Source organism: Amphiura filiformis, chromosome 2, assembly GCF_039555335.1.
Source record: "Amphiura filiformis chromosome 2, Afil_fr2py, whole genome shotgun sequence".
Classification (NCBI taxonomy): domain Eukaryota; kingdom Metazoa; phylum Echinodermata; class Ophiuroidea; order Amphilepidida; family Amphiuridae; genus Amphiura; species Amphiura filiformis.
The window spans coordinates 24,378,507-24,399,016 of NC_092629.1; the positions used below are offsets into that span (position 1 = coordinate 24,378,507).

At 34.8% G+C, this 20,510-nt stretch overlaps 1 protein-coding gene across 1 annotated transcript in view; it reads left to right on the top strand.

The window, feature by feature from the left end:
* The first annotated feature begins 92 nt into the window (after positions 1-92).
* The window catches only part of LOC140171339 (usherin-like), a 58,781-nt gene continuing 38,363 nt past the window's right edge, over positions 93-20,510 (top strand). The window contains exons 1-6 of the mRNA XM_072194579.1: positions 93-936; positions 3,448-3,580; positions 4,502-4,634; positions 10,160-10,325; positions 10,910-11,081; positions 13,215-13,402. Of these exons, the coding sequence (XP_072050680.1) occupies positions 455-936; positions 3,448-3,580; positions 4,502-4,634; positions 10,160-10,325; positions 10,910-11,081; positions 13,215-13,402 (1,274 nt within the window). The 5' untranslated portion in view covers positions 93-454. The remainder of the gene's footprint in view (positions 937-3,447; positions 3,581-4,501; positions 4,635-10,159; positions 10,326-10,909; positions 11,082-13,214; positions 13,403-20,510) is intronic.

Consider the following 20,510-nt stretch of genomic DNA (forward strand, 5'->3'; position numbering starts at 1 on the left):
ATTTTTAAAGAGCGCAAATTCGCCTTTAATAATTAAATTAGTTACAATTTTTGTAAAATAAAACGCTGTATAAGCAAAGAATCCACCTGCTATTGGAGACAGCTGACGCTCGTAGTCGAGACTGGAAGACAAAAACATCAAAAATATCAATTATATTTCAAATTCAACTAAATTCAAATATTCCATGTGGAATATCTACACTTTTTCATTGTGTCTGGATATAAAGACGACTCAAAATGGATTTATATCGTTGGATTTGAAGCCGTTTCTCTATCGGGTTTAACCGTTGCAAGGGACGCTATCAATGATTCACCGTGTATTCGTCAACACTGCAATGGCGGCTTACATGATCATCAACGAAACAGTACGCATTGATGACAACACGATGGAAATAAACCACATTTTGTACAAATCGTATTAAACTTCTTAGTATAAATTAACATTCTTAATCACAATGAGATACAACTCCGTCCAGAGAGGAGCATTTTTGCTCTTCATTTGCATATTAACTCGAGTACAACACGTATTTTCTCAAGGTTCTTTCCCACCACTTGTTAATGTTGGCGAAAACAAACCAACATCTACATCACCAGAGTATGGTACGTGTGGTTATAACCCGGACACTGGGGCATTACAGCGCAGTGCTTTCTGCAGGAGTTCTGCATTAGCAGAGTCTGTAACAAGATGTACACTTGATTATTGCATACAAGATTGTAGAAGTAGAACTAGCACACCATCTCCGAGGATTTTATTATCGCAAACAAGTTGTGTGACTGCGGATGGTGCAAATATTAGGCCCGGATCGGAGGCCGGGTCGCAGTCGTTTATATTCAGGGATGTTTCTACATGTTTTATTATGCCAGTAGTACCGACAGTTGGAAATAATGGAAGATTAACATTGTCTGTTTGGTTGAGACCAGATTCTGGGGATGATGGGTAAGGGCGAAGCCTTGATTTGAAGTTGAATTAAGCAGGCACCAGGAGCAAATTTGTCCTCGTAAAGTAATTTTGCTCCTGGTTCTTGTAAAATGTAAGACATGAGCCAGGAGCAATTTTCTAAAAAATTGCTCCTGGCTTATTTCAAGGCTTGGTAAAGGGCCTATATTTCTCGAGAACTCTAGCTTTGAATTTGCACACAATAGTTATACTCGTGAAATTGAGACAAGAGTCCAAAGCTATCGTTTTTCAGTAGATCAGCATTGATATTTTTATATAAATTTTGCAAATATAATGCTGTTGATGTTTTGATTAGTCAACTGTATCTTTTGATCAAATGTTGCCTGTAGGCCTATCTATCGATATGAACTGGAACTTGGTACATACATTACTTTTTGGATTATAGCCTCGAATGTGAAGTCTATCGTTGAGCAAATTCAAAGTTATTCTCTAGCAAAGGAATAGAAATATGTTGGTACAGAGTACATGTATAAAAACTATGAATTTCGAACCCTATCATTTAAGCCTTAATGTACGATCTTTTTAAATTTTTATTTTTTTCTTCCGAAATGATAAAATAGTATAGGCCTACGGTAATCATTATGAAAGTTCCCAATATATTTGGACACAAAAAATATTGGAAATTTGCAAAGAAACAACATCATAAACTTCACCTAGATCATCTCGCACTTTTGGATTAGGATGGCGAGTACGGCCTCAGAGTTAGTCTCCTACGCAGCCAGTTTGGTTACGCTCCCTGAGGGAGTTAACCAAACTGGTTTCAGAGGAGAGTACGATTTATGAGTCGTTCTGACATATTCATAATTTTAAATCTGAAAATTATGATAATATGTCGAACCAACAGAAAATCATCCCGCTTTAGGGCTTAATTTGACTGTTTGCTCATGAATAGATTTAAGTTATGTGTAAGTATTTCAATTATGCCAAAAAAATCATTTTTGAAAAAAAATAAAGGTATATTCTGAAAAGAGATTGTACTTAATCATTTGGATGTTATATTGCGGTTGAGACAATTTAGCAGATAATACCCAATTTTATGATAATGTTAATTGTCAGGTCTAAATTATGCTAAGTACTGGGACTAATTATATGCAGACCCTGTTTACACGATAAAAAAATTGTAATTCAATTTTGACATCTAGTTCAATTGCGACAGGATATCATAATTTTAATATGAGACAAATCACTATTTTTTATTTGACCTTATTTACATACATTTATTTAAATGTAGGATACACTCTAAAGAAATTATTTTCAAAAATATAACAAACATTTGGTGCATGAACTTAATTACTTTTTCGCAACCTGTATCACCACTTTGGTCAATCATAACATAGCAAAACTATACATTTTATTGAAGCTCATGGTGTGGCCTGTAACAAAATATTTCTTTTGAGACATTTAATATCGGAATGCAATAAATTATTAATCTACTAGTAAAATTAAGGTTTTTTCATAATATCACCCTATATATTTTCTTACGCACCATGTATACCAACCTTGATTTTACATGTAGTTGGATTCCTTGGAACATAAGCTTTCCAAAAATGTATAGTTTTGTTGGTGTGAGATGTATAGTTTTAGAGATGCATCAATTTTAAGGGGGTACTACACCCCTGGCCAATTTTGTGCCTATTTTTGCAATTTTCTCAAAAATTATAGCGCGCATTGGTGACAAGTAAGATATGTATAATTATAGGGGCAAGGACTACAACTACTGCACTGAAAATTCAGCAACTCAAGGTAAGTAGAAATTGATTTATTGATCAAATATTGGTTTTCCCTCATTTTTGACTGTAACTCCAAAGCTGTTGTCTGTGCTGAAATAAAATGTCCAGTGCACAGCAGTAGTCCTAGCCCCTATAATATACATATCTTACTTGTCACCAATGCGCTCTAATTTTTGAGAAAAATGCAAAAATATGCACACAATTGGGCAGTACCCCCTTAAGTGAAAAGGAGGACAACTGATCAAAATTGGTGCTTGTATTTTTTTTGTAACGCAAATGTACTGTGCCCCACCATAAGACACATGACCATGTATAGGTTTAGCAAAAATTGGAATTTGATATTGACAAGTCAATTTCAAAATAAATGATGCTCACCAATAATAGTAATTGCAAAATAATAATCAAATAGTGACTTGCTAAACAAAATGTGTAAAAGCATTTTTTTTCTTTTTTTTTTAATGATAATTTTGAAAGAAGATACTTGTTTCCAGAAATTTTATGATTTGCTGGCCCCAGATGATTCTTTTACACAGTAGGGTATGGCATTGACCATACTTTTAACAACTTTCCCCCAACTATAATGGTCGGTTGGTGAATGGAGCCTGGACAGCAAATAAATTTATCGAGGGATGGGTGCACTGTGCAGGAAGGGTACCAGTACGGTACCAGTGTTTTTTGGGTCGGGGAAAATGACTCTGACATTTCTTTTGTCATTTATTTCTCTTATTCAGAGCCATCATAGAAAGAAGATCAGCTAACGGAGTGTTAATTTATGCCGTCATGATGTCTTCAGATACAATACGCTTGATTACAGAACATCAACAGGGCTCAAATTTTTGACATTAGAACACAATAGTTTCTCTGTTGGACCATGGACACATCTAGTGGTGCAGGTAAGAATTTGTGTGGAGTTGGGGTGGGGTGTCGGAATTGACAGAACATTTTAAATTGTGGGTGGATGTGATGTGTGTGTAGGATTATAGGGTTGACATTTTTTAGAGTAGATCATACATTTAGCCTCTCGGTTGGAATGTGAACACATGTGAACACAGTGTCTAGATAACTCTGGGGGAGGACACATACATATGAAATGGGTGAGGGCTGACATACATGTACGAGTAAGGGGCATTCGACTCAAGCAAAATATAAAAGAATATGGCATCATGGGGTGAGAGCATGACTTTTGGCATTTGGTGAGAGCAAAATGTGCAAAATATGGGCTCATTGGGTGAGAGATATGGACCTTAAATTAGGGGGCATTTGGTGAGAATGTGACCTTTTGGAAATGGGGTCTTTGGGTGAGAGCTAAAAGAAGCCTTGTGAACATTGAATTTCTTGCTCTAAAAGTCTATTAAAGGACTTTATTTTAAAACAAAAATAAGCAAAATCAGTGATATATAAATGGAAGCTGATGTTCAAATTGAAAAGTAAGGGGGCTATCATTTTCTTTGAAAGGGGGGTCCCAAATTTACTCAAATTTTATGACCCCCCCCCACCACTGATACACCTTACCCCTAAACAGGCTAAAATTGTATTGGAATCATTCTTTTTGAATAAAATCTGTGGTCATCTTGTGACTGCAGGCATTTTGGTCATCAAAAAATTTATGACCCCCTATTTTGCTTTCCAAAAATTTATGACCCCCACCTGTATATTTATGAGTGTATGAAATTATAACCCCCTTCTGAAGAAAATGATAGCCCCAGAGGGATTTGGTTGATACATTGTATGGTAGATAAGTGGTTTATTTGGTTGGGGGATAACAAACTCCTCGAAAATTTAAGGCTTGGAATTTTTGTTGATCATCACTGCAGGTATTTTCTACCAAGATCAGCTTCTTTATTGATGGCCTAGAGATAGATGGCACTCCATATTATACAGCTGATTTAGTTGGACAAATAGCAGATGAAGCAGATGCACAAACTAGGATAGGACAAAGAGTATCAGGTAAGTAACCAATCAATCAATCAAGTAACTAATCAATCAATCAAGTAACTAATCAATCAATCAAGTAACTAATCAATCAATCAAGTAACTAATCAATCAATCAAGTAACTAATCAATCAATCAAGTAACTAATCAATCAATCAAGTAACTAATCAATCAATCAAGTAACTAATCAATCAATCAAGTAACTAATCAATCAATCAAGTAACTAATCAATCAATCAAGTAACTAATCAATCAATCAATCAAGCAAGTAGTTCTTCTTTGTTGATGGCCTGGAGATAGATGGGACTCCATAACCTAGTGGATCAAATAGCTGATGATTAGGATATAGGACAAAGAGTGTCAGGTAAGAAATCAATCAAGCAGCTTCTCTATTGATGGCCTAGAGATGGGACTAACTCTGATCTAAACATTAACCCTAATGCTATTAAGCCTATTAAAACATTTACGTAGCCTAAAATGCCTAACCCCTAAGCTTTTCTTTTACTGGTATTGAATTACCTTTTGGACTAATGGGCTGATCCCAAATTTGACATTAGTATATCTTTCCATTTTATCCAGGTTATTGTAATATTTACACAATATTTCACCAGTAAATTAAGATCAATAATCAAATCAATTTGAATTAGCAGTCATGTAGAAAGACAAAAAACATGTCAAATGTGTATTTTGTACTGTACAATGGAGGTACATTGTACATGCACTTGTACTGGCAGTCAAAATTGTATTAGCAGACATGATAATTTAATTTTCAGGTTTTTTGTTAATAATACCAAAATTGATGAATTTTTATTTATTTTCAGCTCTTTTTGGGGTATTTTTCCCATACAAGTTTATTCTAATAAATGGCAAAAAAGTCCAAAAACGTGCCTCCTTCAAATGTCTGATTGCTTATTTTGATTGGGGCAGTCGGCCGGGGGGGGGGGGGGAGGTGAATATTATATTCTACCTAATTAGTTATAACATGTTTTAAACTGGTAAATTATTTTGCCCACCCAGTAAATTCAACTTGCCCATTGCCCAAAAGTGCCCACCCAGTAAATTATTTTGCCCACAAAATATTGGGCACCATGTATAATAATTATCATAAAACTAGTACCATGGTGCATCGTTTGAAATTGAAAGTGATGTTGAATAATGAAAGTGATAAGTATCTTTTCTTTAAAACATCTGCCAATTTATTCATTTACCATATTACACATACACAGTGGTAGTGGTAGGCCTACAGACCCGCCTACAGATATGTAACTAAAAATTATATTTTGAGCAATTTCTACACAAAACCTAAAAGAATTCATTGAGCCTATAAATTTTGATTCTTGAATGAGACATGTTTTTAATATGAAACATTATTTGAAACTTAATCCTAATATACATTGCTCATTTCAAGTCTTTTAGCATTAACAAATAGGTCATCATAATACTAATCATGGCGTGTCCGTCCGTTCCTCTGCCCGCGCGCTATCGCGTGCGCGCGGCTCACTAACGCGGGCTCGCGGTGCGCATTCCGTGCGAGCGAGTACCGACGGGCGCAGTGAAAGCATTACAGTGTGGCTAATCGTGCAGGTGCAGCTCATTGGATCAATAGGCCTATTTTCGACACAATACGGCACACGTGCCTATTACATTTACAGCAGAACATGACTATTTCCGGGGTGCAAATGATTTTTTTCCATATGTAACATTTGAATAGGAGAAACTTGGAGATAGTCATATCACGAGAACCACCCAACCCGAGAACCGCGAAATCTAGTAGCATTATAATTATGAAAATAATTTCCTGCAATCAATCTGAAGTTGAAAGAATACATGTTATTTTTTGTTCATTACTTATTATTTGGTGCAACATTGGGGCCTGTGGTATATTTGTTTTAATACTTTAATATAAGAATTGACAAAATAAACATTCTAAGGGAACAAACCAAAAGATCGATGACGTCCTATAAATGAAACTAGTTTCGTTTAGGGGGGAGGGGGTAAAAATGCTCCATTACGTTTGTACAAAAACATCGGTCTGGAGAATGTGTCATTATTATTATGTCAAAATTTTCAACATTTCATTATTACGTTTCTGGCAGGGAGGGAGGGGGACAGGTCGGCTGAGAAACGAAACTAGTTACGTTTATAGGACGTCATCGATCTTTTGGTTTGTTCCCTAATTATAGTTGGGTTGGGAAATAGGTCAATATTATTCAAGGTTGACCATATTATGATATATTATAACAATTTAGTGATTTGTCTCTACTACAATATAATTTTTTTTTCATAAAATGCTGATTTTCAACATTTATTACCAGTTACAGAAAAAAGTGGACCTTTTTTCAGAGGGGGGGGGGAAGGAGGGTATGGCTTTGATCAATTATAAGCCTCAACCATTTATTTATTGTACATATAGGCAAATTAACTGATCATATAGTGTATACATGTGATACTCATTTAGAATAATACTGTTTTTGGGTGGGTGCGGCATGCCGCACCCACCCTGTATTCTCTGACTATTGACCTACTTTTTCACATGCCGCAGTGTTGAGAAAATATTCGTGCGGTTATATCCCAAACACCCACAGAGGTGATAGATTACGCTAGTTTTGTAGTTATTACTTGATTTTGATATGTAAGTAATACGATAAAAGTCGTCATAGGCAGTAATGTGTTTGTATTAAAAGAAATAACAAAAATAATTATTTAAGTAATAGAAATACTATTTGGAAATTGCAGCAAGATTTGCAGATGTTTTTATTTGAACAGTACCTGTTCACCAGTTTTGCTAGTTTTCCTAATCTTTGGGCTAAATTAATAGCATCGTGAAGGTCATATATATCATTTTATACTGACAGCTTCGGCATGTACTTAAATACAGCTTGTATGTGCATTGTGTGTTAGTGTGTACATAGGCTATTTACTTTTCAAATCTTGTGACAAATAGTGCTTGATGATGCTTGTATAAGGTATTATAGACAAATTATTAGAATGCATGTGCACCAGTAGAAATGGCCCAGGTTGAATAAAATAAATAAACATATGAATGAATATTTTATTCCCTGGATTATTTTTGTTGGGACAAAATAATGATATAGTTTGACGCTTTGAAATACAGTTATGTTAATCATAATAAAGTTACAAAGTTAAAAAATAATATCGAAATATTGTAAAATCAAACATTTCCCCTCATAAGTTGCAATACAACATATTGAGGAAATTGATATGACAGATTTTTAAACTTTGATATGGCAAGATACCCCAGCCCTGTTGTCTCACCAGAGAAGATGAGCAGAAGTCTCTCTATCTGATGATAAAAAAACCACTCTAGGTATGATTACGAAAATGTTTTAAATAACTTTTATCTACAAAAGTTTTATAACCATGTTTTATATAAAGTGTTAACATAAAACGTCTTGTGTTATGATGTGAAGGGTTAATATAAAAACAGGGAAAATCTGTTCCAACTGACCAGCAGAGAACAAAGGATAAGCAATAGATCAGATTAAAATCAGGGAAAATATGACACAACCTCAATGGGGAATAACAAGCGTGATAATGTATAAAGTTAAAAACTCTTTTAACTTTGTTTATACGCTTTGTGTTATTCCCCTATTGGAAATCGATGTTGTGTCATATTTTCCCTGTTTTTAATTGTGAACTTGACTTACTCATTCTTTCATTTCTCTTGACAATTTTTCATTTGCCCACCCTATTCCTTTTAAAGGAATTTTTATTAATTTGTATATTCATCCCAATAGCACCTGTCAGGGTGGAGTTGAATTTTATGATAATTTATTTTGAAACATTACATGTTTTAAATTTCATGTGTAGTCCTTCTAAACATGAGAAATGTACAGGTAATATTCTGTGTATGTTTATTTTTAAAATATTAGCTCATGAATTTGAAATTTGCACACACACAAACAAAGCCACAGTGATATTTCACTAGTACTAGGCTTTGTTTGTTTATTTATAATTTGTGAAAAACGAGTTGCAAAAATTAACGCAATTAACTGAACCAGATGTGCATTAATATGCAGTGATAGAAGTGACCCAGTACAATGGATCACTTTGACAGAGTCAATGGCATTATACAATAGGTCTCTTTCATTCCAGTTCCTGCATATGGTATCTGTATCTGAGGCATATCCAGGGTTGTTTTACTCATTCAGTGATTTGCTCATCCGGACGATCGTAAAAGGCATCAAAATTCAGATTTTGGTACCTTTGTCATATGTGCTAATATAGCCTGTTAGTGGTTCAGCCAAAAGCAGTGTATTTAAGATAAAATAAGACAATTACATGACATCATGACCTGAATCTGTAATCTATGTACTGAATATAAATTAGCTACACTTTTTGTATGGGGCACAGACCATGATGGTGGTGGTGGGGGGGGGGGGGCACCCGGCCTGATTGGGGGCACTAAGCCATTTTTCAGACCCGCACCCATTCAGGTCATGTCGCTCACTGGGGGTGTATGGATTTCAACTGGAATAGCCCATTAGGTACTCTAGGAGGAATGAAATGCAGTCAATTTCATGAGCATGAGAGCATTATGCGACCCAGCACAAGTAAATGAGGCACATGTTGTAAATTTTGTTTTTGAGATTTTGGCATTTTTATATAAAGCACTAAATATAGATTATAATGATACCTCAACCATCTCTATGGGATTTACAGTTACAAAGTTATGATCGATCAAAGGTTATGGAACTTGGCATTATGAAATACAAAATACAGAAAAACAAGCCTTTAAAATTTAAATTTGAAGCACAAATTAGCACATTAATTTTAATATCAGCCTCATCCACTGGCATTGAGACACATAATGTTTACACAATTTTGTGTCTGAAGGCACAAGCTGTTGCCTGTATACATGTATGTTCAAACAAAAATGTGATGTGAATTTATCAAAATGAGTCGCATGTCATATAAATCAATATTTATAAATAATTTCTACAAATTGATTACAAGTTTAGGTGCATAATTTATTAGTAAATATGCTTTTAAGCATTTGGAGTCAGATAATGTGTTGAAGTAAAAGTGAATGAGTTTGTTTTAACAGAAGTCTGCCAATTAAGGGTTTTTTGTTTTGTTTTTTTGGTATTTTAATGCTGTCATCAACATGGAAATTATTATTATTTTTTTAAATAGAGCATCACATTAAAGTCAATGCCCCTCAGCTACCTTCATTAGATAAGTTCAGTATATTTTCTCCAAAAACATGCACATTAGATTTAAGCTACCCCTTTGGTCATGCAGAATTGCAAAAGTTGAATTTTGTTTATTTTTATTTTTACATTTTAACAAAGATTTGGCCGAAAATCAACTGTAAAATTAATATCCAGTTTCAAATGTGTTTGCGATCAAATTGGCAACTTCAAAAAGGTTTTGATTTTACAGTTTTTGCAGGGACACACTGTATTACTGTTCAAGTTTACTTATTAATCTGGATTATTTCACTTATTCCCTTCGCTTTTCTCACCTGTACTGTGAAATGTGTGCAATGTCAATTTTTCAATCTTTATATACTTGCAGGTGCTAACCAATACATAGGACGTATGCAGGACATGTATTTCTACCAGGAGACCCTCACTAATAGGGAAATTGAGGAGCTGTACTCGGGAATATTTCCAGAGTTGCATCTGGAGTCTGATTGTAGATGTCCTGATAGTCATCCAAGGGTCCATCCATTGCTAGATAGGTAAGACATATTTAGCCTTGAAGAACAAGTTTGATTGGTTACAGAGAGGGCTACAAATATCAGCGTTCGAAATAAGGCGCATCCTTGCATCAAATACCTGCGAAAGTAGACACGGGTCAGACCCTTAAAAATTGCTGAGGACCCTTCAAATTTCAAAGGCAAGGTTCTGGAGGACCCTTGGATCTTTTTTCTTATTTCGAGGCCTGACAAATATATATATATTTAGCCAATTAGAGGTATAGTAAGAATAGTCCGTATGACTGAAGGGGATTAAACTTCAAATTGCTTGGAGATCTAAAAGCTCTATGTTGATTGGTTACTGACCATTACTCTGGTGAATATCATGTAAAATTAACCAATATACCAATCAAGAAAAAATTGTAGTTTCTGATCCCGGTGACCCTAGATATATATTTAGGATAGCTTTTCAAAACTATTTGTGACTTGTATCAAAACTATAGAAGAAGAAATGTTTTTATGGTTGTGTATAAATTTAACAAGATCTTTAAAAGGGCAATTACTTATGTTTTCAGTATAAGATTCACAAACTTTGCCGACATGATTTTCTCTGTTTTCCTCCAAAGGTATTGTTTACAAAATGGTGAAGCAGACACATCACCGAATCAGCAAGAGAGACTAAATGAGGATGCACATCCATTGGCGTTTGCTAACGACGGTGACCTGGGGTCATACTGGGTGTCTGCGTTCAGTGACGATATGATCTTGTATCTGGATCTGGCAAATGGGCAATACCAGGTAAGGTTTGATTTGAAAAAAAATAAATAGAAATAACAAATTTAAACGAGCAATCCAACAAAATTATACGAACAAACACACAAAAAGCAACCAATCCAACAAACAAACAATCATATTTGAGTGGCCACAGTTGAGCAGATAAAGTTGATGTTGGTCATCATGACTATTGAGCTTTTCGCCAGCCCATACGCGGGGCTGGTATCTATTTCTGAGATTGGGTTTGTGTGCTGCTCAAGAGATTAACTTTATTGGTATTGGTAAGAATTATTTTATTTTACTTTTTGAGGTGGAATGTTTTAAAATTATTGTGATTCGATTTGTAAGGAAAAGTAAGTATGTTTTGCCGTTTCAACGAATGAAAACGAGTGAGTATTACCAAAGTTATGCTTGAACTAATTACATTGTATGACTTTAAAAGTTCTAGGTATAGGCCTAAATGTAACAATAATAGTTAATACATGTATACAGCATCATATCTTCAGCAGAAGAAAATTACATCACGATGTCATATCAGTGTCCTTGACCGGGGGTCCTTACTCCTTGACCACTGAACAGCGTGATATCATGTTGATAACAGATCAAAGAATCAAAATCTTCATCATATCACAGATTCTCAACAATCTGTGATCATATGGACCATATTGATGTCAAAGTAGTTATCTATCATATCCTGTGTCGTTTTATGGATAAAAATAACTCAAAATGTTATTGATCAAATAGTTGCCATCATAAACATCAGTTTTGTCTTTTCAACGGGGAAAATCCGATGCAAAATAAAGTTTTTAGGGCCTAGCTATAATATGGGCATAATTTATGCATAGCCTACAGTATTGAACAATGTACCCCATTTGACATGCACTTATAAATAAGATAAATAAATTGTCTTACTAACTTAATAATTTAATAACTTCTTTATTATAAATAAAATGACACATAACTTAAGTGAAGTCACTTTCTATCTTTTTTATTTGATTCATAAAATTACATTCAACAAAATGATTGAAGAGAAAACACACAAGGCACTAGACAGACTAGTTTATAATGGAGTAGGTAAGATGACATGTCCTTAGCTTCGCAGGAGTTTCCGACTAGCAATCAACATTATCAACACATTCAGAAAAACACAGTTTAAGAGTGGAGATTGTAGTGAGTAATCAGTCCTTTATAAATATGCTTGCCACTATCTATTATAATATAGTAGGCTTAAACTATACATTGCGCATTAATATCAAGTTATTTTAAAATAAAATGTATATGTAAGGTGAGTTTATATAGCGAATTAACTAAAACCTGCAGTGTATTTGTGACGTGGTATATCAAAAGCAGTGAAATCGGACATTCCTAAGCGAAGATATTGAGTTCGTAAGTTCTGGTATTACAAAATTGGAAATTGAGATATCGTGGGTAAAAAAAAAGACAAAAAAAAAAAAAAAAAAAAAAACAGACCAGACAATTTGGAGTTGACATGAGATTAGGAATTAGTGTTTTCTGCTGTTTCAGTGTACATATTCTCATCGTTGATGGTTTGGTGGACTGTCATGTAACATGGATGTAAGCGTGATCCTAAATGCCTTTCACATTGACCAACATTAATTACAAGACCTCTTCTACATTGAGGCTGGCTTTCCCTTTTAGAGGGAATTTTTATCCATTTACAATCGACACTACCCCTGTGGAAGATTTTGGAAATATCTTCCATATGGGGCGTATGGATTTCAAATGGAATTAGCACATTAGGCAGCTCTATTTGAATTTCTTACACCTTCTGAGAAAGATTCAACCTGAATCTTCTACAGAGGAAGGGTGAGTTTCAAAAAAAGAGTTGGTTGGTGTGCTAATACCATTTGAAATTCATGCTCCCCATTTCCTAAATTTTCCACAGGGGTCTAGTGTCGATTTTAAATGGAATGGCCCAAGACAAATGTGCCAAAGTTCAAAATTAGGCAGTTAAAGCAGTTGTACAGTTTGATATAGTCCATTTGGCATCATTTGGGGATATACCTCTATAATTAAAGAAACTAATCAGCCTAATCTTTCTGGCAGGGACACATTTTACGTGCCATGTAATTTACTAATCAGATCTACTTGTTATGAATTTTTATTCTTTTTTGACATTATTTTGTGTGTTTCCAGGTGTTTTATGTAGTTCTACAGTTCTACAGTCCACAACCAAAATCACTGAGTATTTCCCGCAAGTATAATGATTCGTCTGATTGGACGTTCTGGCAATTCTTTGCTGATGATTGCGTGTCCAAATTTGATATGCCGAATAATGGACCACTGCCAACACCGACCACGGTCAACTGTCTTCAGTTTAAAACGTAAGTGTGTGTGTTTGCCCATGCATTTGCACATAATATGCATGTGTGTAAACTTATGTACAGGGGTGTGTGCAAGCATTTTTGGCACGCTGTTTGCAAATCCCCCTGCACATAAATATTGGTCTACCCCTATGGGTTTGTACAATGTACATTGCATGTGTTCGCATGTTTGAACCCCAAATTGAGGACATTATTTGTGTTTTATCATAGCAAGACTGTCTCACTCATGTCATTCCTTAGTTAAGTTCTGCAATACCCTCGTCTAAAAAAACACGGTGCAGATTACCAAACCTTGACCACTTTACTTCGCATTGTAGTGTTGGCCAGGGATATTCTAAATGTGCCATTAGCTTTGTATTCTATTTGGAAAAAAAGGCGGAGTGATTTACAGTGCGCTACAAACAGGCACAACGCCTAGACGTTGATCCAATAAACATGGTAAATCGGTTAAAACTGAGAAAATTTCATGCATGACATGGAACATTAATGGACTTGAATCTAAATTGTGTGATCCTTATTTTTTCAGTTATTGTACCTCATTTGATATTTTTGCCTTGCTTGAAACGTGGAATAAACATGAATTAGATTTTAAGGAAAGTTTTCCTGGTTATACACTATTTTCATGCCCAGGTAGAAGGAGAAAAGGTAGGGGCAGATATTCAGGTGGGATTTCAGTGTATATTAAAGAATATTTGGTCCCTGGTATTGTAAATATTAAAAATAACCATCTTGATTGTATAACATTCTTGTTAAAGAAAGATTTCTTTATCTTACCGTATGATATTGTTCTTGCTTTTGTTTATATTCATCCAGAAAATACGATATTCATGATATTGATGATTCAAACAGCTTTGAAAACTTAGAAGATGAACTTGTTAGACTCTCAACTCATCATGATGCAAAACTTATCGTTGCTGGTGACTTGAACGCTCATGCGTCAACAGTGGAGGATTTTATTCTTCATGACGATAATGAAAATGTTGCTCCCGATATCCTAGCTGGATATGCTTATGATGAGTTTAGGTTACCGAGAAGTTCATGTGATAAGGTAATCAATAATTTTGGCAGAATGATGTTGAACATGTGTAAAACATTATGTGTCCACATAGTCAATGGTAGAAAACCCGGAGATGTTTGTGGTAATTTTACTTTCATCAGTCATCAAGGTAAAAGCGTTGTTGATTATTTATTATCCTCAAGTTGTTTATTTGATTTCATATATGACTTTTCTGTTGATGTAAAAACTGATTCTGATCATCTCCCAATTGCATGGCAGTTAACTTGTAAACATTCCAGTGTAGATGCTGATAATTATATGCGTGAAAATACAGGTGCGGAAGATCAGTCTGTGAAACGATTCAAATGGATCAATGAGCATGCTAACACATTCATTCAGACTATTACATCACAGGTCGTGACAGATAAACTTCGTGATTTGTGTCAATCTATTCATCCCAGTGATACTGTTATTAACAATACTATTGATCAATTTGTTGAAATACTACAAAGTGCTGGTGATGCTATGCGTGTAAACAATAACAAGCGCCTAAATGCTAAAGTGCAACAACCTTGGTTTGACAGCGAGTGTAAAACTTGAAGGCCAAAAAGATCATGGCTCTGCGTCTTTTCAGAAATTCTGCGCGAGTTGATCACTTGAATTTGTACATTATTTGCAAGAAATCGTTTAAACAGATGTGTAAAATAAAGAAATATCAGTACCAAAAGGCTCTTAGAAATAAACTTATTAATGATTGCAAAGATCAAAAATCATTTTGGGCTGTTGTGAAATATCTGAGAAAGGACGCCCGTACTGAGCCGTGTATTTCTATGCAAAGATGGTATGATTATTTTAAAAGTGTATTTCAAGGTAATATTGATATGAACATGTTCTCATTTGATGATAACGTTACTGAATTATTTAAAGATATTGATGTTTCTGCACAAGGTCTTAATTGTGATATATTAAATAACGATATAACAGAGGATGAGGTTAAGTATATGGTTGGTAGTTTGAAAAGTAATAAAGCATGCGGTATTGATGGTATTCCCTCTGAGTTTTTTAGCTCATTTGCTCGCAAATGTAGCTATAGGTGTAGTCCATATTTCTGTATGTTTTTACTTTCTCTTGCTACATTGTCGTTTGACCAATGGAGCTGCTAATTTGAGGAGCAATCTTTGCATGATCGTTCATGATTGTTACTTAATTAGCTAGGAAAATTCGGACGGAAAGTGTGATTTTTGGAGCATTTTCTTACGAAAATTTTACCAAATTTCATAGAATAGTCTCCTTTACAGACTGTTTGTGGTGCTGATCATATTACAAACACTGTTCAAACTCCTTGATCTGGCGATTTTGTAAAAGAGATGTTGAATTTTAATTGCTTCAGTGCGGCTTCAATGTTTGCTTTTCAGTGTTGCTTGCCATACATTTTGCAAGTCCATAGATATTGCACCAAGGCTAACTAATAACTCAATGGTGCTGCTATGTGCTAATAATGTGTAATTTTTCCAATTGGGAGGTTTTTGGGGGACCAGTAAACAACTATAAAGGCTTAGCAGTCATAAAATACTGAGCAAATAAACTGAGAGCTAATTAAATACACTTAATTAGATCAGGCAAACATGTTGTGAAAGTAATTATATCGAGAAGGTCGTATCTGCAATAGCTACCCTATACATAATCTTAAAAATAAAGCACTTGACAGCTATTGCATAAACCCTACCTAGATGTGTTTTTACAATTTTGTATATAAGAGATAAAGTACACAGGGGTTTAGGGCAAGAAAACCCTATCTGCAATAGCTGCCAGGTGTAAAATGTGTACAATATAGAATGCAGAAATTACCCAAATGTCTATGGAGCAGCTATCACTGCAAACCCAGAACGTCTAAATTCAGCAAAACTTCTAGTATTGGAGATTAGATATGAATCTAGAGTATTAGCCTTTGTTAAACTGATACTGGACAAAATTACTTATGGAAACAATTATTATAGACACATTCATGGTCTGCTAGCTCCCTCCCAATTGGTTTGTTATACACTTTTTCTGAAGGTCACTAACTATTATTCAATGTTGATTGTTGTACAACTACAGGGTGAGTCAAAAAAAAGTGCAATAGAGAAAAGAATTCATATTTATTTAAGAACCGAGTTGAACCTTTTAGGTTTAAAAACATTTTATATGTGATATCCATCAGTGACCTTGTGTGAAAAAATTAAGGAATTAGCATTTACCGTTTTGTTTTTATGACACATTTTATAGCGATACCCAATTTTAATGTTTTTCCAAGAGACATCTAAAGTTTGAATGTCAGCCCACTCTGTGTAAGGTAGATTTGGAACAGCTGCCATTTTCTTAACCTCATTGGCATTGAAATAAAATGGAGCACCAAAAGTGTTGGTCTTGTTTAAGGAGAAGAAACATTATTTGTTGTTATTTTCATTTTACCTTCACTTTAAAGTTGTTTATTCTCTATCAAAAAACATACACATTTGTAGGCAGGTTTTTCAAATGTCAAAATGAAATGCGCGCACATTGAAGTGGAGTGAATCCAGTAAGTTGGACATATTGGGATTTAAAAAGTCGAGTGAGGTATGAAGGACATAAAGTAATGTTAGAAAGTTTGTTTGAACAGAAAAAAGAAATTAAAATAGCGCAAAAATTAACCTTATTTAAGTTAAAGTCAGTTTCAGAGCTGGTGCCTTTACCGTGCATTGTGTGCTCTCATTCAAAATACACTGTACCTCGTGGACAAATAACGAAATTGGGTATCGCAGCAAAAGGACTCATAAAAATTAAACGGTAGTCTCGATTCACTTCATATTTTCACAGAAGGTGAATTTTGAGTGTGGCATTTATAGAATTTTTCAATAATGGGAAAGTTTGACTTGCTTCTTGCATAAATATCGATTCTTTGCTCTATTGCACTTTTTTTGACTCACCCTGTATATGTAAAATTACTGCTCAAATAATACTATTAATAACATCACCATTGAAATCCATGCTTATTGTTTGCTAGCAATTCACTGAACTGGAAATTGCTCCTTTGCAATGATTTATAAGGCTAATGAAACTTGATTCTGAGTTAGCGTCCCCCGCCCGCGTTATGAATTTTGTGCCGCGTTTGAGATGTAAAATCTGAAAATAATTCATTATTGTGCAAAATTGCTACTAAACCAGCAAGAAAATTTGTTCTGAAAATTTTTAAAACCTCTTTCTTTTGTATTTTAAGCCTTCAAAAACTGTTAGAAGAATTCATCTAAATATTTGAGCATTGAAAATATACCAATCTTTGACCCTTGCTCTATCCAATTATTTCAATTATACCTTTGGGATACCAGGGTGGACTAGATTTGAACCGAACCTGACCAAATGTTTTCACCAGCAGTGGCATAGATTTCTTTTTGACATTGGGGGGGGGGGGGCAGGGGGATGGGGTTGGAAAATTTTCTTGGCATGCAAATGTTTTTGGCATATTGAAGCTAGAGTGAAATATTGTACAAAAGTGGAATAAAGGTTTTTAGGTTAAAATGGCCAAATATGAGGTTAATTTCATCAGAAACTCACATGCAGGCTTCAACATTGGGGGGATGATTGTATGGACCATCCCCTAGCAGAATATTGGGGGATTTATCCCCCATCCCAGGATCTATACCTATGTTCACCAGATGGATTTATGTTATAAATAATTTAACTAGAAGATACTATTGAAAGCCATGTATATTTTTGCTGAACCATGAAATGGTCTCAGCCTATATTAGTGTATGTTACTTACTTACTTGCTTACTTACTTCCTTACCAACCTTTTGGTCTGAAATGGGCATATCTTTAAATGCCACGAAGGTATGAACCCCCAAGTGGTGTCAAATGAAAGAGAAAGAAGTAAAGAATATGATAAAGAAACACAGGGGGTGCTACTGCTAATAGTTTTAAAGTTGTGGTTCATTTTGATTCAGAAGTCGCCCATTGGGCTACTAAATCACAGATTTGCACTGGGAGACAGCTTGTCTGCTATTTTGATAACAAGCATATTGTTTCCAAGAAAGTGAAGTAAATATTGTGAAAATTCCCAAAGTATTATTAAAACAGTATCTTAACCACAGTATGGACCAAACTGGACATGTCTAAGATCGCCCACTATAGCCCATTTTGTGGTTAGTATTTAGATCACAGGAAATTACGGTAGCCCCATGATGCATTTATGAAAATACACACTAAGGGTATGTGATAAATGCTATATACAGTAGTGCCTCTGAATGCTGTAGTTGCCTCTGATTGCGCAATCATGGTGAATACTTGTGCAGTGGGGGTTTGGTGGTCAAATGTTATTCCTTCCCATGATGCATTTATGAAAATCAATACATACACACTATAAGGCTTCAAGGTAAATGCTGTATAGTTTCTACCAACATTTTGAAATATGTCCGACTCCGATTGAGCTAAAACTTGGTACAAATAATCCTTGATCATAAGGGGATCATGAAACAGCATCTGAGGTCATCCAAGGTCAAAGGTCAAATGTTAAAGCTGCTCGATGGGGCTGTAACTCTGGGAAAACAATCCCGGTACTTGGGGAGTAGGAAGCGCAAAGGTCATCTGAAGTCAAAGGTCAGGTCAAATTTAAAGTTGCTCCGATTGGGCTGTAACTTGGAGAAAATGATCCCTGATACTTGGGTAGTATGAAACCGCCAAGGTCATGTGAGGTCAAAGGTCAGGTCAAATTTAATGTTCCTCCGATGGGGCTGCAACTGGGGAAAAACAATCCGCGGCATTTGGGAAGTATGAAACTTCAAAGGACATCTGAGGTCAAAGGTGAGGCCAAATTTATAGTTGCTCCGATCGGGCATGGTTCAGCTATGGTGCGGTTACCGCTCTTGTTAACAAATTGGTGACGATAATAATTATTTCATAATGTTCTGCATGATTTTGTTATTATTATATAAATGAGTCACCCCCCATTTCCCTCCATCCTCAAATGTATACGGAGAGGTCAGTGGAAATCGGAGACTTGATTTAAAGTTTGGAAAAACAAAAAGCAAGATATATTTTTATGAATGTTATATGTGTTACTGACATTATATTGGGACCCAAGATACCCAAATAGAATGAACAGAAGCGCATAAGGATTGTATTGAGAAAAAGGCCGTTTATTATGAATATAATGAAATCTGGAAAATAATGAATAATGAATAATGAAATAGTTGCCTCATTATGAGCTGGAAAAAATGGGACGCTAAACTCAACATCAAGTTTCATTAGCCTAAGAGCCCATAATGTTACCCATGTTTGCTTTTTATTCCAGAACCACCCATGTGTAAAATGCACCCTATGCTGTTTTGGGCTTATAGTGTCTAATTTTGAGTCTATTTATCAGACTACATTTGAGGTCTGATCTTCTGGATTGTATACTCCCCAAATAGTGGTCTAAATTTGTGCCTATATTTAGTAATTAATCTAGGCCTGCTAAGAATACGCGATTTTGGAGGCCAAAAAACGCACCCCGATTTTCCAAAAAACGCAAAAATCCGCGATTTCCCGCCAAAAACGCAAAATCAAAAAAAAAAAAAAAAAAAATTTTTTTTTTTTTTTTTTTTTGATTTTAATTTTTTTTTCGCGGATTTGGAGAGTCCCTGGGCCTAACATCAAGAGCTACCATCATTAAAAAAAAAAAATTGAAAAAAATTAAAAAAAATTAAGAAAATTAAAAAATAAAAAAATAAAAAATTATGCGTTTTTTAAAAATATTTTATGGTTTAGAGAATCCCTTGACCTTGAGTGAGGTACTGCAATCATTTGTGGCTGATTTAAAAAAAAATTAGAAAAAAGATACAAAAAAATTACAAGTTTGTATCCAAATGGGACCGATTTGTAACTTGTGTTCACTGCATAGTCTATTGAAGATATAAAAATGCATTGGTTTTGTACACAAGTCTGTATCTTAGATAGATTTTGAAGTGAACACAAGTTACAAATTGGTCCCATTTGGATACAAACTTGTAATTTTTTTGTATCTTTTTTCCATTTTTTTTTTTTAATTTTTTTTTTTTAATGATGGTAGCACTTGATGTTAGGTCCAGGGACTCTCCAAATCCGCGAAAAAAAATTAAA